Source organism: Mauremys reevesii, linkage group 1 (genome assembly GCF_016161935.1).
Source record: "Mauremys reevesii isolate NIE-2019 linkage group 1, ASM1616193v1, whole genome shotgun sequence".
NCBI lineage: Eukaryota > Metazoa > Chordata > Testudines > Geoemydidae > Mauremys > Mauremys reevesii.
Window position 1 is genome coordinate 126606986 of NC_052623.1, and position 20294 is coordinate 126627279.

General features: G+C 42.8%; 1 protein-coding gene across 11 annotated transcripts in view; it reads left to right on the plus strand.

Moving 5' to 3' along the window:
* Positions 1-20294, plus strand: part of LOC120399924 (cohesin subunit SA-2-like) — a 96144-nt gene that overhangs the window by 20704 nt on the left and 55146 nt on the right. For all 11 annotated transcript variants that reach the window (XR_005595413.1, XM_039528165.1, XM_039528215.1 and 8 more), the window contains 6 exons: positions 1490-1694; positions 3581-3732; positions 5167-5240; positions 5910-6033; positions 12689-12787; positions 14058-14137. Coding sequence is in view for 10 of the 11 variants with exons in the window: in XM_039528165.1 (XP_039384099.1) it covers positions 1490-1694; positions 3581-3732; positions 5167-5240; positions 5910-6033; positions 12689-12787; positions 14058-14137 (734 nt within the window). In the remaining variant the exon portion in view is untranslated. The remainder of the gene's footprint in view (positions 1-1489; positions 1695-3580; positions 3733-5166; positions 5241-5909; positions 6034-12688; positions 12788-14057; positions 14138-20294) is intronic.

A 20294-nucleotide genomic window follows, 5' to 3' on the forward strand; every position in this document is an offset into this window, starting at 1 on the left:
AGAGTTGAAAGTGCTCAGTATCGTGCAGGATTGAGCCCTATGTGAGATACAGTAGGCATATCATGTTCAAACATCTGTTTGAATGGAATGTGTCGATCTAGAACAGTATCCAACTGTGCTTTCTTCCATCACCCCACTAGCCTACGTGGCTTTACTTATGTGTGTGTTCTTTCCATGCACACCTTTAAAAAATTCTTTTCTTTAGATAATATTTTGGAAGGGCCACTGTCAAGTGAAATTTGGCTCAAAGCTTAGGTTTCATTAAAATAATCTTTTACAAAATTGAAGACTAATAGAGATTTCTGCAACTTTAAAAAGATAATTGCAGTAGGATGTATAAAAACAAAAACTATTTATCTTCAATGTTTGATATCAGAAATAGCTTGCAGCATTGTGCTATATATGTTGTTGTAATGTGTCCATTGCCATAGTGACGTGTACACAGATATTAGCAATTCCGTCCCAAAGGACCAGGCCCTCCATCATCTGTATCTCTTTCTTAGAATTGGTTTTCTTGTTATGTCTCCAGGAAAGATGGTTGTTCAGCAAAGACTTGCATGCACTGTATGCAGAAAGTCTTACATAGTATCCTAACCATGGCATGATTTGTGTTTCTCTGCTCTGCAATGGTAGAGTTCCATAATAGATTGCTACGCCCCTGAGAGTTTTACTCTCTATTAACCACAGTGTCCCTCTTGACTGCCACTATCTACTGGATTGTGGGAAGAATCTGTGACAATCTGTACTCCACGTTCACCACTTTTATAGGGTTATGATATATTGTGTACAAAGTATGCCCTGTAAGGTATAATTTCAAAAATATATAATCTGCTAAATATTATTATCCTATTGAAATGTGTGTAAAATTATGAGATTTTGCTATATGATTGTTACTGAAATATGTTGTTGTTCTGGGTAATGCCCACAAACCATTTTCTCAGAGACAAAGGCCCACTGGCACGCCAACAAGCTGTTAAAAAGCTATGACCTACTTAACTGGCCATTCACCAGCTGGGGAGAACGTATAAACAAGAAACTTGCATTTCATCCCAGAGATGGTACAAATCTTATATACACAGGGGACTCTGTGTCTGCACTCTGGCTGGGGGAGAGGAGGGAAATCCTCAAAGAGAGGAGGCTATAAAAATAAGAGACCGTGACCCCCACATCACCTCTTCCCCTCCATCTCTACTGATGATAGCTAGATCACTTGAAAGACAAAAGAAGCATTATTGCACTCTGGGGAATGTCTCAGTGAGTTCTAAGATGGTCAGGCTGCAGCCCATTGATGGTGTTAAAGGTTAGCATCAGGATTTTCTAGAACATGAGTACCTCCATGTGGCACTGATGAGAATCTCACTTGAAACCAAAGTGAAATTGACATTTCTTCACTGTTTCAGGTGGGAGAAATACAGGTAGTAAACCAGCAGCACAAATGAAAAGTAAACGAGACATTCAGTTTTTATAATTATTTTTTCCTCTAATAAAGGACAATGGAGACTATCCACTCATCAAACCGGGACCCTACTGGAAGAAGTTCAAGGCCAATTTCTGCGAGTTCACTGCAGTGCTAATCCAGCAGTGCCAGTACAGCATCCTCTATGATAGTTACTTGATGGACACGGTCATCTCACTGCTTACAGGGCTAGCAGACTCCAGGGTCAGAGCATTCAGGCACACCAGCACTTTAGCAGGTAAATCCAACTCACGTTGCTGTCTCAGTTTGCATCAGAGATTGTGTGTTTTGGTGACTCGTGTGTTTACAAAACTGATCAAACGTAAAAAGGACTGTAAGCTTTCCAAGGCAGGAATTGTCTTCCTTTGTACATTAACAGTGCTTAGCACATTATGGATGCTACTGTAGTATTAATAATCTCCTTCTGCATATATGTGTTGTTAGAGGGCTTTCCCTTCACCCTCTCCCTTGGTTCTTGTCACACAGACAGAAAGCAGAAGACGGTAAGTCTGAGGTGCAGGCAGTGCGATGTTTATTGGGGTTAGTTCCAAGCAAGCATATCCATCGCTCTACATGCTGGCAGAGTCTGTTTCCCAGTGTTCCATTCCCAGAGCATTTACCCCGTGTCCCCCTTCCCAGCTCTGACGCTGCAGATCCTTGCCTGTCTCTCATTCCCATTCCCTATTCCCACCTCCTCCTCCTCAGCAGGCCCAAATATACCTGCAGTGCACACCCACAGTCCACCCCTTACAATTTATGGTAATATGCCATTTTGGGGGGGTTGCGGGTCTGTGGTCTTCGACCCACCTCTTTTCTATCCCATGGGAGGGGTGAGGAGTGAGATTGTGCTGTGGTCAGGGACAGGCATTTCTTTTGTCTTTTAGTGTTTTATACCTTTCCCCCCACCCCCCTTTGCCCCTCCCAGCTGGTTGTGTAACCTTGCCTTAAAATAGGGGTTTAAACAATCTTAAAGTGTGCTCTTGAGTAACACTTTAACTGCTCTTATCTGTTCCCATTGTACTAATAAACCCATCTGACTAGGTGAAAGCAACATACACAGTCTTTGTCCTTTGTTTACACATAGTAGTATAAAATATAAAAGTATTAAAGGTCAAACCCAAAATTCTATCTAACAAACAAGCCTATATACTAGCATGTGTGAATGTAATTTGGAAGCACTGGACATGGTAGGTATCCTGTTGGCTTTAAGAAAAGCAGAGATATTTAAAATACGTTCAACAGTTTCTCCGGCACCCCAAAATTCTTGCTTGAAGAGGAAGCTTGGAATGTAGATTATCGGTTAAGTAGATTAGTTACATTTTAATATTTAGCAAAATCTTTTGTAACAGCTGAGATAATTAATTTCAGAATTCTGCTGTGTACTGGAAGTTATGCATAAGCAGTAGCTGCTTTTCACTGTTAGTTTTCTGTCACTAATTTTCATTCCACCCCCACTGAGTGAATATAATTAGTATAAAAGGGAGGATCTTAAAACTTATGAGGCCTGTCCTAAGAAACGTGTCATTCAAGAGGTTTTTTATGATACCCCTACTAAAACGAATACCTTTGTAGCTTGCTTACCTCGCACAGCATGACAGTCTCTAAGTGAGTTTATACTTTTTAAAAAGCCAACAGTTGGTCACAGCACAGCCCTCCCCCCTTTTTTTGCCTTTGCCATCCCTGCCCACTGACAAATGGAAATCTAACTGTTGGTCTGAATCCACAAAAGTAGACACACTTTATACTGTTTCATAAAGACCATCAGACTCTGGTTCACGTGGTCTTGAACTCTTGCACTGATTTCGCTATATTTCTTCACATCTGAGGAAGGCACTTATTCCATAGCTCTAGATTGTTGTCCAAAATTAAGGAGGAAATCTGCAACATGCAACATCACCTGGACCAAAGAAGTGTATCACCAGGAGTAGAATAAAACACCTTCTGAAAACCCTTTTGCTTCAAAACCAAGTAGTAAATTTCAATGAAATATTACCCCAACATCTGTCTTTTTGCTGCTCCTACCTTGGATTGTGATCTTACAACCTAAGCAGGGTTGGGGTTTACCAGTAGACTTGTGTGTTTTAACATGTTGAATATACTTACTTAGTTTCTCTTCCTTTTCAGCGGTGAAGCTTCTGACAGCACTTGTAAGAGTAAATCTAAATCTTGATGTCAGCAAATGTAACGCTCAAAGGCTGTACCAAGAGGAGAAGAACAGGATTTCTGTCAAGAGGACCAATCAGAGACTGGACCAGTTAGAGAGAAAAAGGAAAGAGGTGGGTCAGGTTTGTTATTTGGGTTGGGTGAAGATGTAGTAATAGAGGTGGCTCTTTTCTGGCTGCTGACTTACACATGTTTTTCTGACACTTTTGAAATAGGGGGAGGTGGTATTTGCTAAGCATCATCAATGATAGATTGCAAAGCAGTTCTCACTTACAGTTTCGGTGCTACACTGACAAGCACTCCAGATATGCCGCACACAACTGATCTGCGTATTACTACTTGCTGTAGCCATTATGCAGCAGTAGAGTGCGTAGTATTCTTTGAAGTCTCTGTTTTGATGATAGCCTCTCAAAATTGGAGATGTGGCTAGCTGGTGAATTGGCATCTCTTTTGTGCCCATCAGGTAATTTTTTGGTGTCTATTCATACACATACATGCACACACAAAACTGGGCTCCCACAAACCATGAGCCAAATTCTTTGGTCTTTGCTCAGATTGTACTCTGGAATTTGACCAAAGATACTGGAATTTGTTACTGTATGAACAAAGGATTCTTAAAATGCCATGTGACGGCAATTTAAACTATGGCTCATCTCTCCCCTGCTGCCCAGACTCCATTATTCCTTCCCTGTCACCCAAACAGCCTCTTGTGACTCTCCTACTGTCCATGCAGCATCCTGCACCATGGAAAATTATCTTTTAGGTGCTGGCATAGTTTCTTGCTGCACAAATGTGAGAGAGTGTCCCTGCCCCACTGAGCTTGCAACCAAGTGACTCGGATGTAATCTTTGAACTCCCTCATGGGTACAATTGTTGTATTTGTAAGAAGAGGCAAATGGTGAAAGGTGGCTGGGTAGGACAGGAGAGACAGACCAGGGCAAGTGTTAGCTTCCTGATCCCGGTCTCTTGGGCAAATCAGTGGGAAGGAGGGTGGGGTGGGAAGTTACTTGTCACCTTCATGGTATCTTTCTTAAACAGAAATGATAGATTATGACTAAATGATCTATTGTCTCTGAAGACCTCTACCAAGTTTTCAGGGCTTGGTAAACGTGCACACTGGACTACTTCATCCAGAGGTATTCTGGGGGTTTCCCAGCTTCTGACTTTTCTTCTACCACATGTCCAAGTATATTACAAAGACAACTTAGACCTGCACATGCAAACCAGTTGTGTAATGGCATGTATTATTCCTTCTGTGTATTGCTAGAACCAGGTTCTTTTCCTCAACCAATATATTACATGTAGTGTCTTAGTACTTGGATTCATAGTTGAAATCCAGTGACATTTCTTTTTGATGTAGCTGCGCCAAATCAAATCCCTAACGTAGACAGGCTCATTTTTTTTGTACTGATGAATTGTGAAAACATTAGGGGTTTGCACCCAGTGTAACAATGTGAATGTGGTTACCTTGGTATGAATTTCCTGTAATATAAAGGGGATTTGTCATATTCTGTACTTGGAACGTTCAATATTTTTGGTATTTTTAGTATGAACAGAAACCGCTGGAAATAGAGAATATGATGAATGCTATTTTCAAAGGGACATTCTTACAGAGATATCGGTAAGAATATTTATCATTGATTTGCTTTTGAAATAGCACCCACAGTCCTTAATCAAGACTGGACTCTGGTGTGCTGCATATTGTACTAACCCATAGGAGCCCACTGTCCCTTCTCTGATGAGTTGACAATCTAACTTCCCTCGCTGAAAAAAAGAATAGAAAGGAATAAAAATAAGTCTGTACAGCGTACGTGCGGCCCATAAGAAAATCTCATGCAAAGTGTCCAGGTTAAAATCAAGATGAATATCCAAGGGTCAGTGAAATTTGTTCTGAAAAAGCACATCATACTGAATTATTTGAAAGAACCAACCTAGGCTTAGAAAGTAACCCCTTCATTATGTACACTCATTCTCCACTGCTTTGTTTGCTTCCTCCTCCTGGCTACAGAGTAATAAGTTTATGGTTGAAAGGCCTTCCAGACCCTCAAAATAATTGTAATATGGAACTTGTGTAGTTAACAGGGTTTTTTCAACACACTAACAAATTCTTTGTAGGGGATTTGTAGATTAAAGACATGTTTAAAAGTTACTGAATGGATACTTAAGATGCTACTCAGGATTGCATGTATATCTGCAACTCTTGATCTCTTGCTGAGAAAAGCAAATAATTAACCTGATATCTTTTGGGTATTTATAAATGTGTTTATAACACAGTTTTGTAATTTTACAGTGATGTGATTCCTGAGATCAGGGCTATCTGCATTGAAGAACTTGGCAGCTGGATGAAAATATACCCTGATACATTCTTAAATGATAGTTACTTGAAATATATTGGATGGATGCTGTATGATAAGGTGAGGATTTTCTCCTCCTCCTCCCTTTATCTCCCATAGAAGGAAAGTTAGTTGAAGATTTTTAACATTACTCTAAAAGTTAAAACAATTTAGAGTTATATATTCTTACATGGACAAAAAGTCTCCCCTTCTCCAATACTATGTTTTGTTTAAAACTCATCTTACAGCACTAAGTAATAGAGAGCACTTACTTTTAGCCATCCTAAGGGCTTGACTACACTTGAGAGTTGCAGCGCTGGGAGTTTGCAGCGCTGGTCATCCAGCTGTGTAGGAACAGCGCTGGTGTGTGGCCACACTCACAGCTACCAGCGCTGGTGTGTGGCCACATTTGCAGCATTTGCAGAGCTGTTGGGAGTGATGCATTATGGGCAGCTATCCCAGTGTTCAAGTGGCAGCAACGTGCTTTTCAAAAGAGGCGGGTGGGGTGGGGCGTAGTGCGACAGGGAGCTGGGGAGAGAGAGAGAGAGTGGATTTTTGGAGCCAACACTGTGTGTTAGCTTCCTGTCTTGTAAAATCAGAAAATGTTCCCGATCCCTTACCCTTAACTCTTAACTGCAAACAGCCTGCATCCAACGGACTCCCTTTCTCCCCTCTGCCCCCGCTGTTTCTGTCAAGCAAACACTCACTCCCTGCCTGCCTCATTCACAGGGGTTCTCTCATTTGATTGTTCACAGTCAGGTACAGATTGATCACAGCAAACAGGAGGTGTTTGATAAGCAGCTCCCAGAGCACCGGAGCTCGAGTTCACAACAAAACAAAGAGAGGCTGCATAACAAAACAAAGAGAGTAATTTAGTTAAAAGCATTCTGGGATATCTGCTAATACCCTGGAGGCCAATAACAGCGCTGGTGTGTGTCCACACTTGATGAGCAGCGCCGGATCACCAGCGCTGCACTCGCTACACCCCAAGCAGACCAGGTGTTCAGCCAGCGCTGCAGCCAGGGAGTTGCAGCGCTGGATGTGCCTTGCAGGTGTGGACGGTTACTAATTGCAGCGCTGGAAAGCCTCCACCAGCGCTGCAACTCTCAAGTGTAGCCAAGACCTAAGTACAAAGCTGTGTGGAAGTGTGTGGCACTGATCCATGGTGTGTGTATGTACAGCTTTGCTGGTTGTATATGTATGTGACCTCGAGCAATGTTTTACTTTATTGGGTAGATTGACTTTGAAACCTATCCTTGCTAAGTGGTGACATGGATTACATCCTCTATGAGTATGTACAATTTTAGAGGTAGGGTAAACTGTCTTAAGATTGACAATTGTTACTTTGTTAAATTATATTATTTCATAGAGAGAGACAATAATACTCTTTATTTCTGAACTGGAAAACAAGTGGAGCTATAAGAATATTTGGAGAATATTATTTAAAATATCAACTATTTTGTTATAGTTCAGTTTCTTTTAATTACCTCTTATATTCTTAAAATCTTCCAAATAATCTTTCTTTCCCCCGCACCCTCAAGGCTTTTGTCCTCTTCTGTTTAGCAGTTTTCCTGTTTTAGAGCAGAGATGAACGTAGTCTGTCCAACTTTTTATAAAGTTAACCTGTAAACATATTTTTCTCAAATTTACCAGTGTGTGCTTAATAGCTGGCAGAGGCACTATTTGCTGTGAATGGTTTATTACTGGGAATGGTACTTTACCTTTGTAGGGCATCTTTTAAAATAAATAAAATGAGTTTATATAGCTGCTGTATAAATGCCAAGATGTCTTTTCTTTTGCATCAGGATTATATACGATGATGCATAGTTCTTTTAACAGAACTTTAGTTAACTGCAAAGCCAGCAGAGGGCGCACAAATCACGTTGTTTGCTATAACTATAAAGGAAACTAACTTACCAATAACAACCTCGTCTCCCACAAAGACTTTTAGGGCGCATTTAAATTGCAGGATTCTTTTGGCAGCATGTAGTATACATACCCACATAACACCTCTCCCGTGGATATACACAGCAAAGTGAGTAAATGGTGAGACGTGGATTAAGTCAATAGAATAAAGATATGCCTGAAGGGTGTGGGTATGAAGCTGAGTACGTGCCCTACACGTTCCCTACTGGCCCAAGCTCTGCCTTCCATTTACACTGCTTTTTTAGCAGAGTAGTGTCCTGCTGCTGCAGCCTTTCTCCTCCTCAGCAAAAGACTCTGGTAGTGGGGAAAGGCTATGTCAGCTCCCTGCTGCTGAAGCCCTGCTCCACAGAGAGGCAGGGGGCAGTGGAGAAAAGGCTGAAGCCTTTCCCTGCTGCCTCCCCTCTGCTGGATCCTTTCTCTGACATATGTAGCAACACACTGCAGTGTGGACATTTTCCACTGCGGCGTGTAGCTAGATGTGTGCTACAGGGCACTGAAGGTGGTATGTAGTGTAGGTGTAGCCATATAGTCTAGAGAAGTTTCTTAGATCAGATCACAGCAACTTTTTAAAGTATGGCCAGTTAAGAGATCTTTCAAATTACAAACATAGAATTTCCATTTTTTTCTTAGAATTGCGGTCAGTGCAGTACAATATGAAAATTATAGAAATTTGGTGTCTTTGGCTAGAGCATACAACCCATCTGCTGTCTTTTACTTGAGACTGGAAATAGCTGCTTTAAAAAAAAAAGAAGAAAAAAAGAAAATGCTTGCTTGTTAACTGGAAGCAATCATGCAGCAAAAACTAAGTGAGATAAAATGAGAAGGCCTCTGGATTTCACCTCCATCCAGTTGACTATTTACAATACCAATATTGCATTGCGTTACTGGCTTTAAAAAACATACTGCAAGCTATTCCTTCCCATTTTTGTGGGGGAGGGTGTACCCAGATCAGTGTCATTTGGGAATATAGTTCCAGAGACATTTGCCAAATAATTTTAGGGCTCAAATTTGAGCAACCACAAAATTGTTTTAAACTACAGGAAAATGTAGCCCAGATAACCTGTGGCATTCTAAGTATAGACCAAATATTTGGTCTTCAAAGACTTATTGATGCCATTTTGTCATGACATATATTTATAATGCAGATTTAATGCTGGCATAGAAGATATTTTCCAGACCCAACTGGATGCTCCAAATCCATTCCTCTTAGTGGTACTGAGTTCAAAATAAAAAAAATGAAAAGTCTGTTTATGTCCCAGTAAGAATTGTGAAACAATATCCCAAAGGTGTAATTTTCTGCAGGAACAACTTCAGTAGTTAATTATTTCTAGGAGTCAGGAATAAATGTTGCTTTTGTGCATTTTGACACTCAGAGTGGCACTTTGATACCTACAGTGGATGTTTGGCTATCTACGTATTGATCTGAGAAATTAGATGTGGAAGAAAAGAAAGGGTCAGGGAAAAAAAATCCTCTGGGAGGTGAGAGGGACGGAGGCTGAAAAATAGAGATGAGCAGAGGTGGGGTAGGTGAAGGGAGTAGAAAGGATGACTGATTTTCTAAAGAAAATAAAAGGTGTACTACATGCACACATGCTTGGGACATCCACATGTGTCAGCCTCGCTTTTGAGTTGTGTAGGGAGTTGTGTGATGCTTTTATTTTTAGAATGTAGCATTTTCATTAGAAAAAAATGTTACAAAAATCTAATCCCTCTTGGAACAAAATGTGTTCACATGGCAGAAGAAAAGATTCAAGAGTAAAACCAATCTTGTGAGCCTTGCAAAACTGATTTGAGATCCTCTACTGTAAGACGTTAGAGAAGTGCTAAGTAGGTAGATCCCCCTGTACTGTGAAGGAAGCTGAAGCACAGGGATGAAATTATTCTCTTGCAGCTTTTCAAGGGAAACGTGGCAGAGGTGGGAAAAGAGCCCAGATCTCCTGACATCAAGTTCTGGGAGCTAACCACAAGATCATCCTTCTCCTGTCTAATTTCAAATAAGTTTGAGAAGTTGTCCGTGATGGAAGTTTGACCATCTTTCTATGGAAACTGCTCCTTAGATGTCATGACAGTTCACATGTACCTCCTGCAACAGTGTCTCTGTAAAAGTACCATCTTCTTATTCAACATATCTACTCCCTGCATGTATTCTGAGTCCTATTCTCTGACTTCTCTAAAAAAAAAAAAAAAAAAAAAAGTGTTCACTATGTTTTACTTTGGCAGTGCTGTGGGGAGAGTGAGCTGGGTTCTTTTCACAGATCAGCAGTGTTTTAAACTACCGGAAGTTCCTGTTGCAGAATCAGAGAGACTAGAATGGTGATTCTGGTGAGGGAAAAGAAAAGGGGGCTTTATTTGTAGCAAAAAGCTGCTGAGGTCATTTGGGAAGAATTTTAAATAATGGAAAAAGCAGTGGGGGATGAGTAAACACTCACTCGAAGGAACAGGAAAATGGGGCAGGAAATGTGGCTTAAAACAAAGGAGAGAAATGTAAAGAAGACAATAAAAATAAAGGTAGTGAAGGTAAATGGATTGTTCACTTCTAGTTCCTAGCTGTAGTTTCCTTAACACATAAAATACATACAGAGTTAAGACTGAGAGATTTGAGGTGGGAAGGGAGATTAGGAAAGGCAGGTGATATGGTTTTAGGAATTAACTTTTCCTATCTGCAGACCTATGCTCAAATATTGCCTGACTGATAAGCAGGGCCGGCTCCCTCCAGCCAGCAGCGCGAGCAGCGGGGCAGCGCAGCATGCAGAGGCGGCAGGCGGGCGGCTCTGGTGGACCTCCCGCGCAGGCATGACCGCGGAGGGTCCCGCTGGTCCTGGATCTCTGATCTCCGCATGAGGCGGAGGCGCGGGTGGTCCACCTGGTCCCGGCGACTCCCCTCGCGTCGTGCGTGTGCTCCACCGGAGAACCGCGGGACCACCGACGGGCTCCACATCTGCATCTGTCCCAAGTCCCCCGGGAGGGGGACTGGCCGCGGCGCACCGCCAGCGCCGCGCGCGCGTGCTTGGGGTGGCGGAATTCTTAGAGCCGCCCCTGCTGATAAGTGCAAATGACAATGATTTTCCTCTGCTCCAGTCGATATCTGACCATTTGCCACGACCAGCACTACTTAAATTTAGCACAGATGTAGTCTCTATTCAGGATTACACCCCAGGAATGGAATAGTGTGGGTTGGCGCAAGCCAGTATTGAGGTACAATGGTTTTTCTGAGTGTCTTTATAAGTTTGCACAGCTCTTGTCTGTGGTATGCCAGGTAGAAGTCAGCGGTAAGTAACAAGTTTGGTCTCTCATCCTGCAAGAAGCTTCAACAGGTGCAGCAGTCCATCTGTGGAAATAGGGCCTTAAAATTTTACAGAGGTGAGCAAAGTTCAAGAAATGTGCCTGATGAATGTGAAGGTACAGAAGGATAAATTAGACAACTTGAAAATCAGTGTCCGTATTCTTTGGTGATCTTTCATTTTATATTTCTAACTAAAGAGCATCTTACACAGACTCATTAGTCAACGCTTGCTGCTGCATGGCATCATTTGTGTTCCGTCTTAAGTAGGAGAATGGGAAGTTTGCAGTAATGGATAGCCTCCTTGTAGGAGAGCTGCACTGCTTGGGTTTCTTTTATTTTTCTGCCATGTTAGAGGGAGAATGAAAAAAAAAAAGAGCATGAAGGAGATGATAGTGGATACAAGGCAGTAATTTATTGCAGGGGCTCTGCAGACACCCCTTGCCACAAGAGTTCAGTAGAGCTCAGTGAGTTCTGCTTTAGAGCCTCAGAATGACTGTCTTTTAATATTCTTAAAGGTTTTGACCTTTTAAAGTTGCAGCATTACACTTGAGGCATTTCAAAGTCTAGGAAAAGGGCACTCTTTTTATAGAACCATTGTGAATAGTAGTATTGGCTTACAGAGAAACAAATGAGGTAAATCTTTATAAAACCCATAAATATTTTTGGTATAAACCAACTATATTTGTTAGCCAAACACAGAAGGGAGCCTGAGGGCTTGTCTACACTGGAAAATTGTTTCATGTTAGGATACATTTTAACCAACATGAGTTCAGACGTGTTTCAGCACCAGGGTAGGTAAGGACTGTTGTGTTTACCAACATGTCAGCTGGTTGTGGTAATATACCCTAGTAGGGAATAGAGGGGATTCTAGGATTAGTCACAGACAGTCAATGTGATGTGTCAAACAGGACAGCCCATGGCAACTGTGAGTGTTCTTATCCGAAATAATTTCTCAGTGTAGACTTGGCATGAGGGAGTCTAGATGGTGTAACATAAAACTTTCACTGGGTGCCCCAGGGTCAACCCAAACTCCCTCATACTGACTTAGACTTAGACTAGTTTAGTATTGTATAACATGCATACATTTTATCTCTGAATTTGGCCCACTTAGTCTTGGGACTGTAAGAGACTTTAAATTGGTTTAACTAATATCTGAGGAAAGTGTTGCAAGAGAAACAAATAGCAGAAGGATATAAGAAGGCCACCCCCAACTTTTACCTTCTGACACCCTGGGCATTGGAATTACATGATCGTGGACTCCTTGCACTCCCGTTGGTAATTGGTTGTAAGTTCTGTGGGAGTGTAACATGAGCTTAGAGATCACCTCTCAGTTTGGCCCATTGTATGCTATTAGGCATATGTGACATAACTATAGATCTGTCTGGTAATGGAGATTGAGGCAGTTTTTGCTTTTTCTATCGTAGGCATTTATAGGGCTCCAATTACCATAGGATGACCACCAGATCATCAGTAAATAACATCAGTGCCAAAGATTTGTCACTTAGCAGATTCTTCTTTGTTTTATAGCAACCTGAAGTGCGGTTGAAGTGTCTTCTGGGACTGCAAGGAATTTATGACAGAAAAGAGCTGGTATCCAAAATGGATCTCTTTACTAGCAGATTCAAGGTAAATGGAAATACCATTCTCTATTTTTAAAATCTGGTTTGGCTAGCCACACAGGATCTGATATTTTGAGCAGAGTTGGCTCTTGGTCCCTTATATGGGCTAGGATTGTTGGGTGGGGGAGTTTGTGGGATGTTGCTCTTCATTCATGAGAACATTCTGTTTTTGCTTTGGTCAACGAACAAAGCGGTGTTGGCAGGCTCTGCAGACAGCCGTGTCCAGCCTCTTGGCCAGGATTCTTTTGGCAAGGAGTATTGGGCATCCCAAAGCCCCTTGTGTTCCTTTATCCCCCTCAAAACTGGGTTTGTATGTTAGATGTTGAATTGGGTGATTCTGTATAGACTGCTATCAGAATGTACAGCATGACTCTGTGTTGAACCAGCATGACTCTGAATCTTGCAGGCAGTCAGCACTCTACTTTTTAATGTTACCTTTGGTTGTGATTTCATCAACTGTCACTAGCTAGCCAGGGTTGGGCCTTGTCAGTACTTGGATAAGAAAACCCACGGTGCTGCAGGAAGTGGTATTATGACTCCATAGGTGGCACTCTTCCTTTGGAGGACTGAACCAATGCCCCAGTTAGTGCATACTCTTCTGCTGAGGCCTGCAGATACAGTCTTTTGGATGTCATGTAAAACCAAGGATTTGGCTCTTTATAGTAACTAAAAATCCCATGGCACTTTCTGAAAGAGGAGGCCCATAATTCTCATGTTTTAGCCAAGTTTCAATCTGAGTAAATAAATTCTGCCTATCTAAACTCAACCCATATTTTAAACAGTTTTACAGCAGCCCTCTGTACTTCTGCCCTAATCTGTGTAATATTGCTGTGCGTTGTTCAACAGCCATGTGATCCAAAATCTACTTACCTTTTTAGCAGGGTTATGGCTTCCAGAATATTTTCACATTTGAGTAGAGAAATTATTTATGTAACATTGTAGCTTAGAATTTACCCTGATTTAGCAAATTGTTACTAATTGTTCTTCATTTACAAACAAGTGGCCAATCATTCTTAGTTTGTGAGCTGCAGTCAGTTTCTTGTGGAGACATACTTGAATCTACACAAATTTTGTATTAGTCAATTAACTCAAAGAAAAATGTAACATAATGATGGAACAACTTGGTGGTAAGCAAATTCTTACATCTCTTAGGAAATAGTCATTGCAATACAAAGAAGTCTCTTGTTACTAGTGGAGAGGATCTAACTGTAGCAAAATAAATATTTGTCCAGAACAAAAAGTGTTACATCTTTTTATTGTCGTTTTACATCCATTAGGATCGAATTGTGTCCATGACTCTGGACAAGGACCATGAAGTAGCAGTTCAAGCCATGAAACTCTTGATGCTTATGTCACAGTAAATAATTTTTTTTAATGTTCTATATTGTTTTAATGGCAACGAGACCCAGTTGTAACCAGTAGTGGAATCCTCTTATTACTGACGATGTGCTCAGAAACAATTGCCCGCTGCAGGACATGGGTTAAACAGGATAACTGCAAGCTAAAAGTCTGTTGTGAAGTGCATGTGAAGTGGTACTTAAGATGTATGGTTATCCCATTATAACACATTCTGGAGAATCATGTTTATTTTATAAATGGTATTTTTTTAAATGTGGGAATAGGGAGATTTCTTTGTCCCTTTTTGTTTTGTACTTTTTTTAAATTTGTATTAAGATTCTGCATCCCATTGCAGATACTGGTCAGATTTTAAGATCCTGCAGGAGCCAAAGCCTTTGGTGATTCAAGGTATAAGCTGACTCCTGCATGTGGCCAGGGGGAAATGGCTCCCATCCATATACAACATTGCACAGTTGACCAGGTGCCTTGTGGGCTTTGCTTTTCCTCTGAAGCACAAGGTATTGGTCCCTGCTAGAGGAAGGATGTAGAACTTGATGAACCAATAATCTGACCTGGATATGGTAAATCTTACTCTGATTGAACCAGTGACATGAAACCCTGAGTGCTGAATGACTGACTGACTGAATTTGTGACTTGCTGAGGTCAGTCTTCAGAATGAGCAGTGTGTGCAGAAGTTCCATAGGGTTTGTCTGCACTGGGAAACTTACTGAAATAGCAAGTGTAAATATGTCCTTATAAAGCTGCTTTTCCTGTTTCTTCATGTCCGCTCCCCTGTTTGTTGTGTTTCTGATCAGAGCAGTATAAGCCTCGGCCTTCTGCCCAAGGGAGTGAATACCATTCTGGAAAAGGGACTGCGCTTTTTTTCCCTATAAAGTGATCAAGGCTCTTTTGTATCTATATTAATTTAAAGTCAAGAGGGATTTTATTTGTTCATACGTAAAACCACTTCTATATAGGCACATTAGTCCAGTGATTAGGCAAATTTATATTACAACTGTACACCAGGCCCACTGTCAGTATTCCTTCCCCCCCCTCCACTTGTCATTCGTGTGAAAGTAACTGTTGTTCCAGCCTATCTACAGACACTGGTACCTGCAAGCAGTTTTAGGTTAGGGTATGTCTGCATTTGGAGCTATGGGTTTGATTCGCAGCTTGTGTAGACATACTCGCGCCAGCTCTGATCGAGCTAGTGTATTAAAAATAGTAGTGTGGCTGTGGTAGCATAGGCAGTGGGGAGCAGGGGCATGGGCTAGCCACCCGAGTACATACGCATGGGGTCCAGGCTGTTTGTACTTGGGGCAGCTAGCCTCTGCTGCCCCTTGTCACTGCCTGTGATTTCCTGGCTACACTATGTTCAGCATGCTAACTTGATGAGAGCTAGCATGAGTATGTCTGTGCGAGCGAGGAATCACACCCCTAGCTTCGAGGATAGACATATCCACAATTACATGAGGCCATAGAGGTGAAATCTGCATAACTCGGATAGTAACTGTTTAATTTCTGAACCTTTGTTTGCATTACAGTACCAGAATATTCTTGAGCATTGAGGTGCTGCTTTATAATCACAGGAAGTGATTATCTTACTTGACACTTAAGTGGTATTACTTCAGGCGGACACCAGCCTATATATGGGAACAGAATTGGGCTCATTGTATATGTTCATTGTTGATATAACTTGCTTTTTTACAGGCAGTATCATTGTTTAAGTAACACTAATAGTAGGTAGGTTACCACTGCTAATATAAACACAACGACCACTTTGTATGACATTTGCTTCTCCATATTGCATAGATATTGCATTGTACTTTGTTATAGCATCTATGTGCGTAATATGTGTTTGTGCTAGGAAGAGTAGCACACCATTGTTAAAATACAATGACTCTTTAAACCAGTTAAGGTTGCTCTTGTTCTATATCTGAACCAAGAAGTGCTATATTGGCACTGCAGCTGTTTAGCTTCTCTGGCTGTATTGTTGGGTTCATGTTCTCACTAAACTCATGAATGCTAACTATAGTCAAAAAGTTTATCGATTGTCTGTTTTTTTAGGAAAGCCTTGTCTAAACAAAGTTTAAAATTAGATTTCCAGCACTGCGCAGTTCCTCCTAAGAAGTTTTCCAAACAACACTTGTCCATCCTAAAACATATTTCCTTGTAAATAAAATGAGTGCATGTTTTTGTTGATTAAGCCATGGCAGAGGTCCAACAACCGCATACTTGTTGTCTTTGTTTCTGCTCCATCTGTTGCAGAGCCAACAGCCTCCTAGTCACTCTGAGCCCTGCTGATTTGGTTTAATTATTGGGAAGATGAAGATGGGAGTTGGGGACTGAAATGAATTATCCACAAAGCCAACCAAGAATCTTATCTCTTTTGCTTATAAAATTAGCACTGGCCAGTCTATACATTTAGGGTGAAGAATTGAGCTAACCTCTCTCTGATAAGGTTGCTTTAAGAGCCTGTATAAAGATGCCTTTCCAGGAGGGGAGCCATTTCAGAAATGATTACTGTCACTCCAGGAGCAGAAAAGCACTCGGATGGATGGATGTCTGCACTGCAAGTGAAGGTGTGATTGTAGCAAAGGTTGGCATACCCATGCTAGCCTGGGTAACAGTAGCAGTGTAGATGTGGTGACATGGGCTCAGCAAGGGCCAACAACCTGAGCATACCCCTGCTGTGGACCCTGGGTACATGCTTGGACACTAGCCTCTGCTGAAGCCCATGCCACCACATGTACACTACTCTTGTTATCCACGCTAGCTAGATTTAAGATGGCACGGGTATGCCTACTCATGCTACAGTCACACCTTCACTGTATAGACATAGACCCAGGGTGTTGTACCTAGGATAGCATGGGAAGCATATCTTGGCTCATAGACAGTATCTGGTCTTAAGCACTGCAGCTTAATACATGCAGAAACGCACTAGGTGGGGTTGGGAATTGTGAAATTCCTCAAAGCGAGTAATAACAAAAGAACGACTGTAAAGATTAGATTTGTTCAACCAATCTGCTTCCTCTACGTGTTCAGTCATAGTTGCTTGCTTACTTGGCCAAAAAATCTTCACCTCCTTTAGTCAGGCAGTTCCAACTTTTCTGTGGGAGCAGGATTCTCCTCTGGTTTCTTCATCAGCAGAATTTTTCAACTAAGTTCTAACTGGATATACTTCTGGTGAGGCCTAAAAGTCTTTTCAGATACTAGTTTGAGTTTTCAGTGCTGCCAGTAAACCGCTTTCTGCATAACCTTTAAACTACATAAATTTAGTATAGAATTACAGAGTAAGTTAACACCAATCCTCACAATGCCCTTTTTAGAGTATAACTTGAACTGGTCACACACTGGTTTATGAGATGAGGCTTTTTACTGCTTCTTTTCTCTACTCTAATGCAGAACCCTCAAGCTGTGCACATACCTGGCCTGTGTAAATGCATGTTCTTATTATCCTCCTCCCTATTCCTTCAGATGTATATATCCATTTTTGCATATTGTCTTAATTAAATGGTCAGCTCTCTGAGTGAGGGACTTCCTTTGCTGTTTGTACAGCACTGAGCTTGATTGGACCTCTAGGTGCTATAGTAACATAAATGGTGCTACAAAATGTCATGGAATTGCCAGCATTAATGAGGACAGAGCAGTGATACCAAGCTCCTTACATTAGAAATCAAAAGGAAATAAAATGTGAGGAAAAATGTGAGCCACAAAGATTTGGTAGAAGGAAGAAGTGAGAAAACAGTAATTCTGAAAGAGATTTGGGAATCCTAGTGGATGGCAAATAGATATGAGATTGCAATGCGAGATGTCAGTAAAAAGGGCTTTAGGGCATTCTGTTTAGAGGTATAGTGACCAAGGAACAGAATACAATGCTCCCTCATTATAGTGCTTCAGTGAGAGTGGATTAATGTGTTCACTTCTGGCCTCTTCACTACCAGAAAGAGTAGAGAGACTTCAGAGAAGAGGAACAAAAATGATTGATGAGGAAAGGTTAGAAGGGGTGTCCACAAGTCTACAAGTAGCTGGAGGATGTAAATAACAAGGAGGGGGAAAATTATTTTGTCTCATACAAATCTGGTTATAATTAGAAATGATGAGACAGAGGCTATGTCTACAGTACAGAGTTAAGTTGACTTAAGTTACACTGACATCCAACCACTGCTGTAATTAAACTGCTGTTGCATGCCCACACTATGCTCCTGGTGTTGGTGGAGCGCATCCACAGTAGCAGCTCTTGCATCAACACAGAGAGCAGTGCATTGTGGGTAGCTATCCCACTGTGCAACTGGCCGCAGGGTGTTTTGGGAAGGGTTTGCAATGCCACATGGTGCAGGTACAGCGTCTCATGATGCAGTTTTCTCAATCTCATCATTCCATGGGCATCCTACTAGGTTTCCAGCCGCTTTTCAACTGCCCTGGTTACCTGCAAGCCAGCCATCTCTGTCAGAAAGCATGGATCCTGCACTGCTCTTCAGTGCTGTGCGTTATGAACACAAGGCTATAAAAGGAGCTCAGTGGGGGGGAGGGGCTATTCACCACCACCCTGACCTCAGCCCCCTCCTTGTAGAAGTGGCATGTTTGCGGCTCCGCACCAGAGGCGAATATTTGCCTCCCTTGCCTCCTGCTATGCCTGCTGCACCTCTTTGATTTTTACATGGCATTGCTGTGTGTCTCTATCACAGCCCTTCTCCTCCATGCCCTTAGCAAGTTCCTGCTGCTGGAGTGGAGCTGTGACTGCACAGCCTCCTCGCCCCACAGGCCCAGGAGATCCAACAGTTCTGGTGTACTCCAGGCAGGAGGGTATTTGCTGCATGGAGGCGGCATGCTCAGCCGGGCGCAGTTGCTGTGTGAGCTCTCCATGCTGAGCAAACAGCAAGAGCAAGTTCAAAACTTCCCAGGGCTTTAACAGGAGAGGGGCGTTCACTTGTGTACCTGGCTGCAGGGCAGTGGAATTCAAAAGGGTGGCCAGGGTGGGCATTGTGGGACACCTCCTGGAGGCCACTTAGGGCAACGTAAGCAATGCAGTGTCACTGCAATGCATCACTCTAATGCCGCCCTAAACTCTACGCCTCTCATGGAAGTGGTTTTATTATGTCAGAGTAGCAGGCGAGTTAAACTGGTGGGAGGAGAATTGCAGTGTGTAATTAGGACGACGTAAGCTGTCTTGTGTCGACAAAACGGTGTATCGTAGACATGGCCTAAGATCAGAGAGAAAACTTAAGTTTGGCATCAGGAAAAGCTGCTTGTCAATGTGAACTATTAATACTTTGTATTCTTAGTGCCCTCTAATTAAAATACCTTACTGGCTTAATAAATTAAGTAATTCTCACTACAGTCCTGTGAGGTAGGTAAGTAGTGTTTTACAGAGGGAAGCTGAGGCTCAGAAGTTAAGCATCCCTGGTTTCACACACAGTCTTTGGCAGGAGCCAGAAATTAGGTAGAGAGTTCCTACGCTCAGGGCCAGCTCCCAAGTTTTTTGTCGCCCCAAGCAAAAAATTTTTCCCCTGGCCCCCTCGGCCCCACCCCAACTCCGCCCCTTCCCCGCCCCATTCCAACCCCTTCCCCAAATCTCTGGCCCCGCCTCCTCCCCTGGGCGCGCTGCATTTCCCCTCCTACCCCTCGCCTCTGGGAGGGACAGGGGAGAAGCGGAGCGGCTGCGTGCTCGAGGGGGGGCGGAGGTGAGCTGAGGAGCGGAGCTGTTCCTCTGCCCCTCCCAGGGTTACTTCCTGCAGCCCTCCCTGCACCCTCTACTGCCGCAGCTCACCTCTGCTCCGCCTGCTCCCCTGAGTGCGCCGCTGCTGCTCCGCTTCTCGCCCCTCCCTCCCAGGCTTGCTGCGCTCCATTGCGGCAAGCCTTGGAGGGATGGGGGAGAAGCAGAGCGGTGGCACACTCATGGGAGCAGGCGGCAGTGGAGCGGAGGTGAGCTGTGGGGGGGAACCGGGTCCTCTGTCCCTCCCCCCCCCAGGGTTACTTCCTGTGGCCCTCCCCGCGCCCCCCACCGCCGCAGCTCACCTCTGCTCAGGGCTGGCTTCCAGCTTTTTGCGCCCCAAGCAAAAAAAAAAAAAGGGGGTGGGGGGAGCCGGAGTGCTGCCCCTTGGAAAGTGCCGCCCCAAGCACATGCTTGGAGCGCTGGTGCCTAGAGCTGGGCCTGCCTAGGCTTGTGCTTTAAA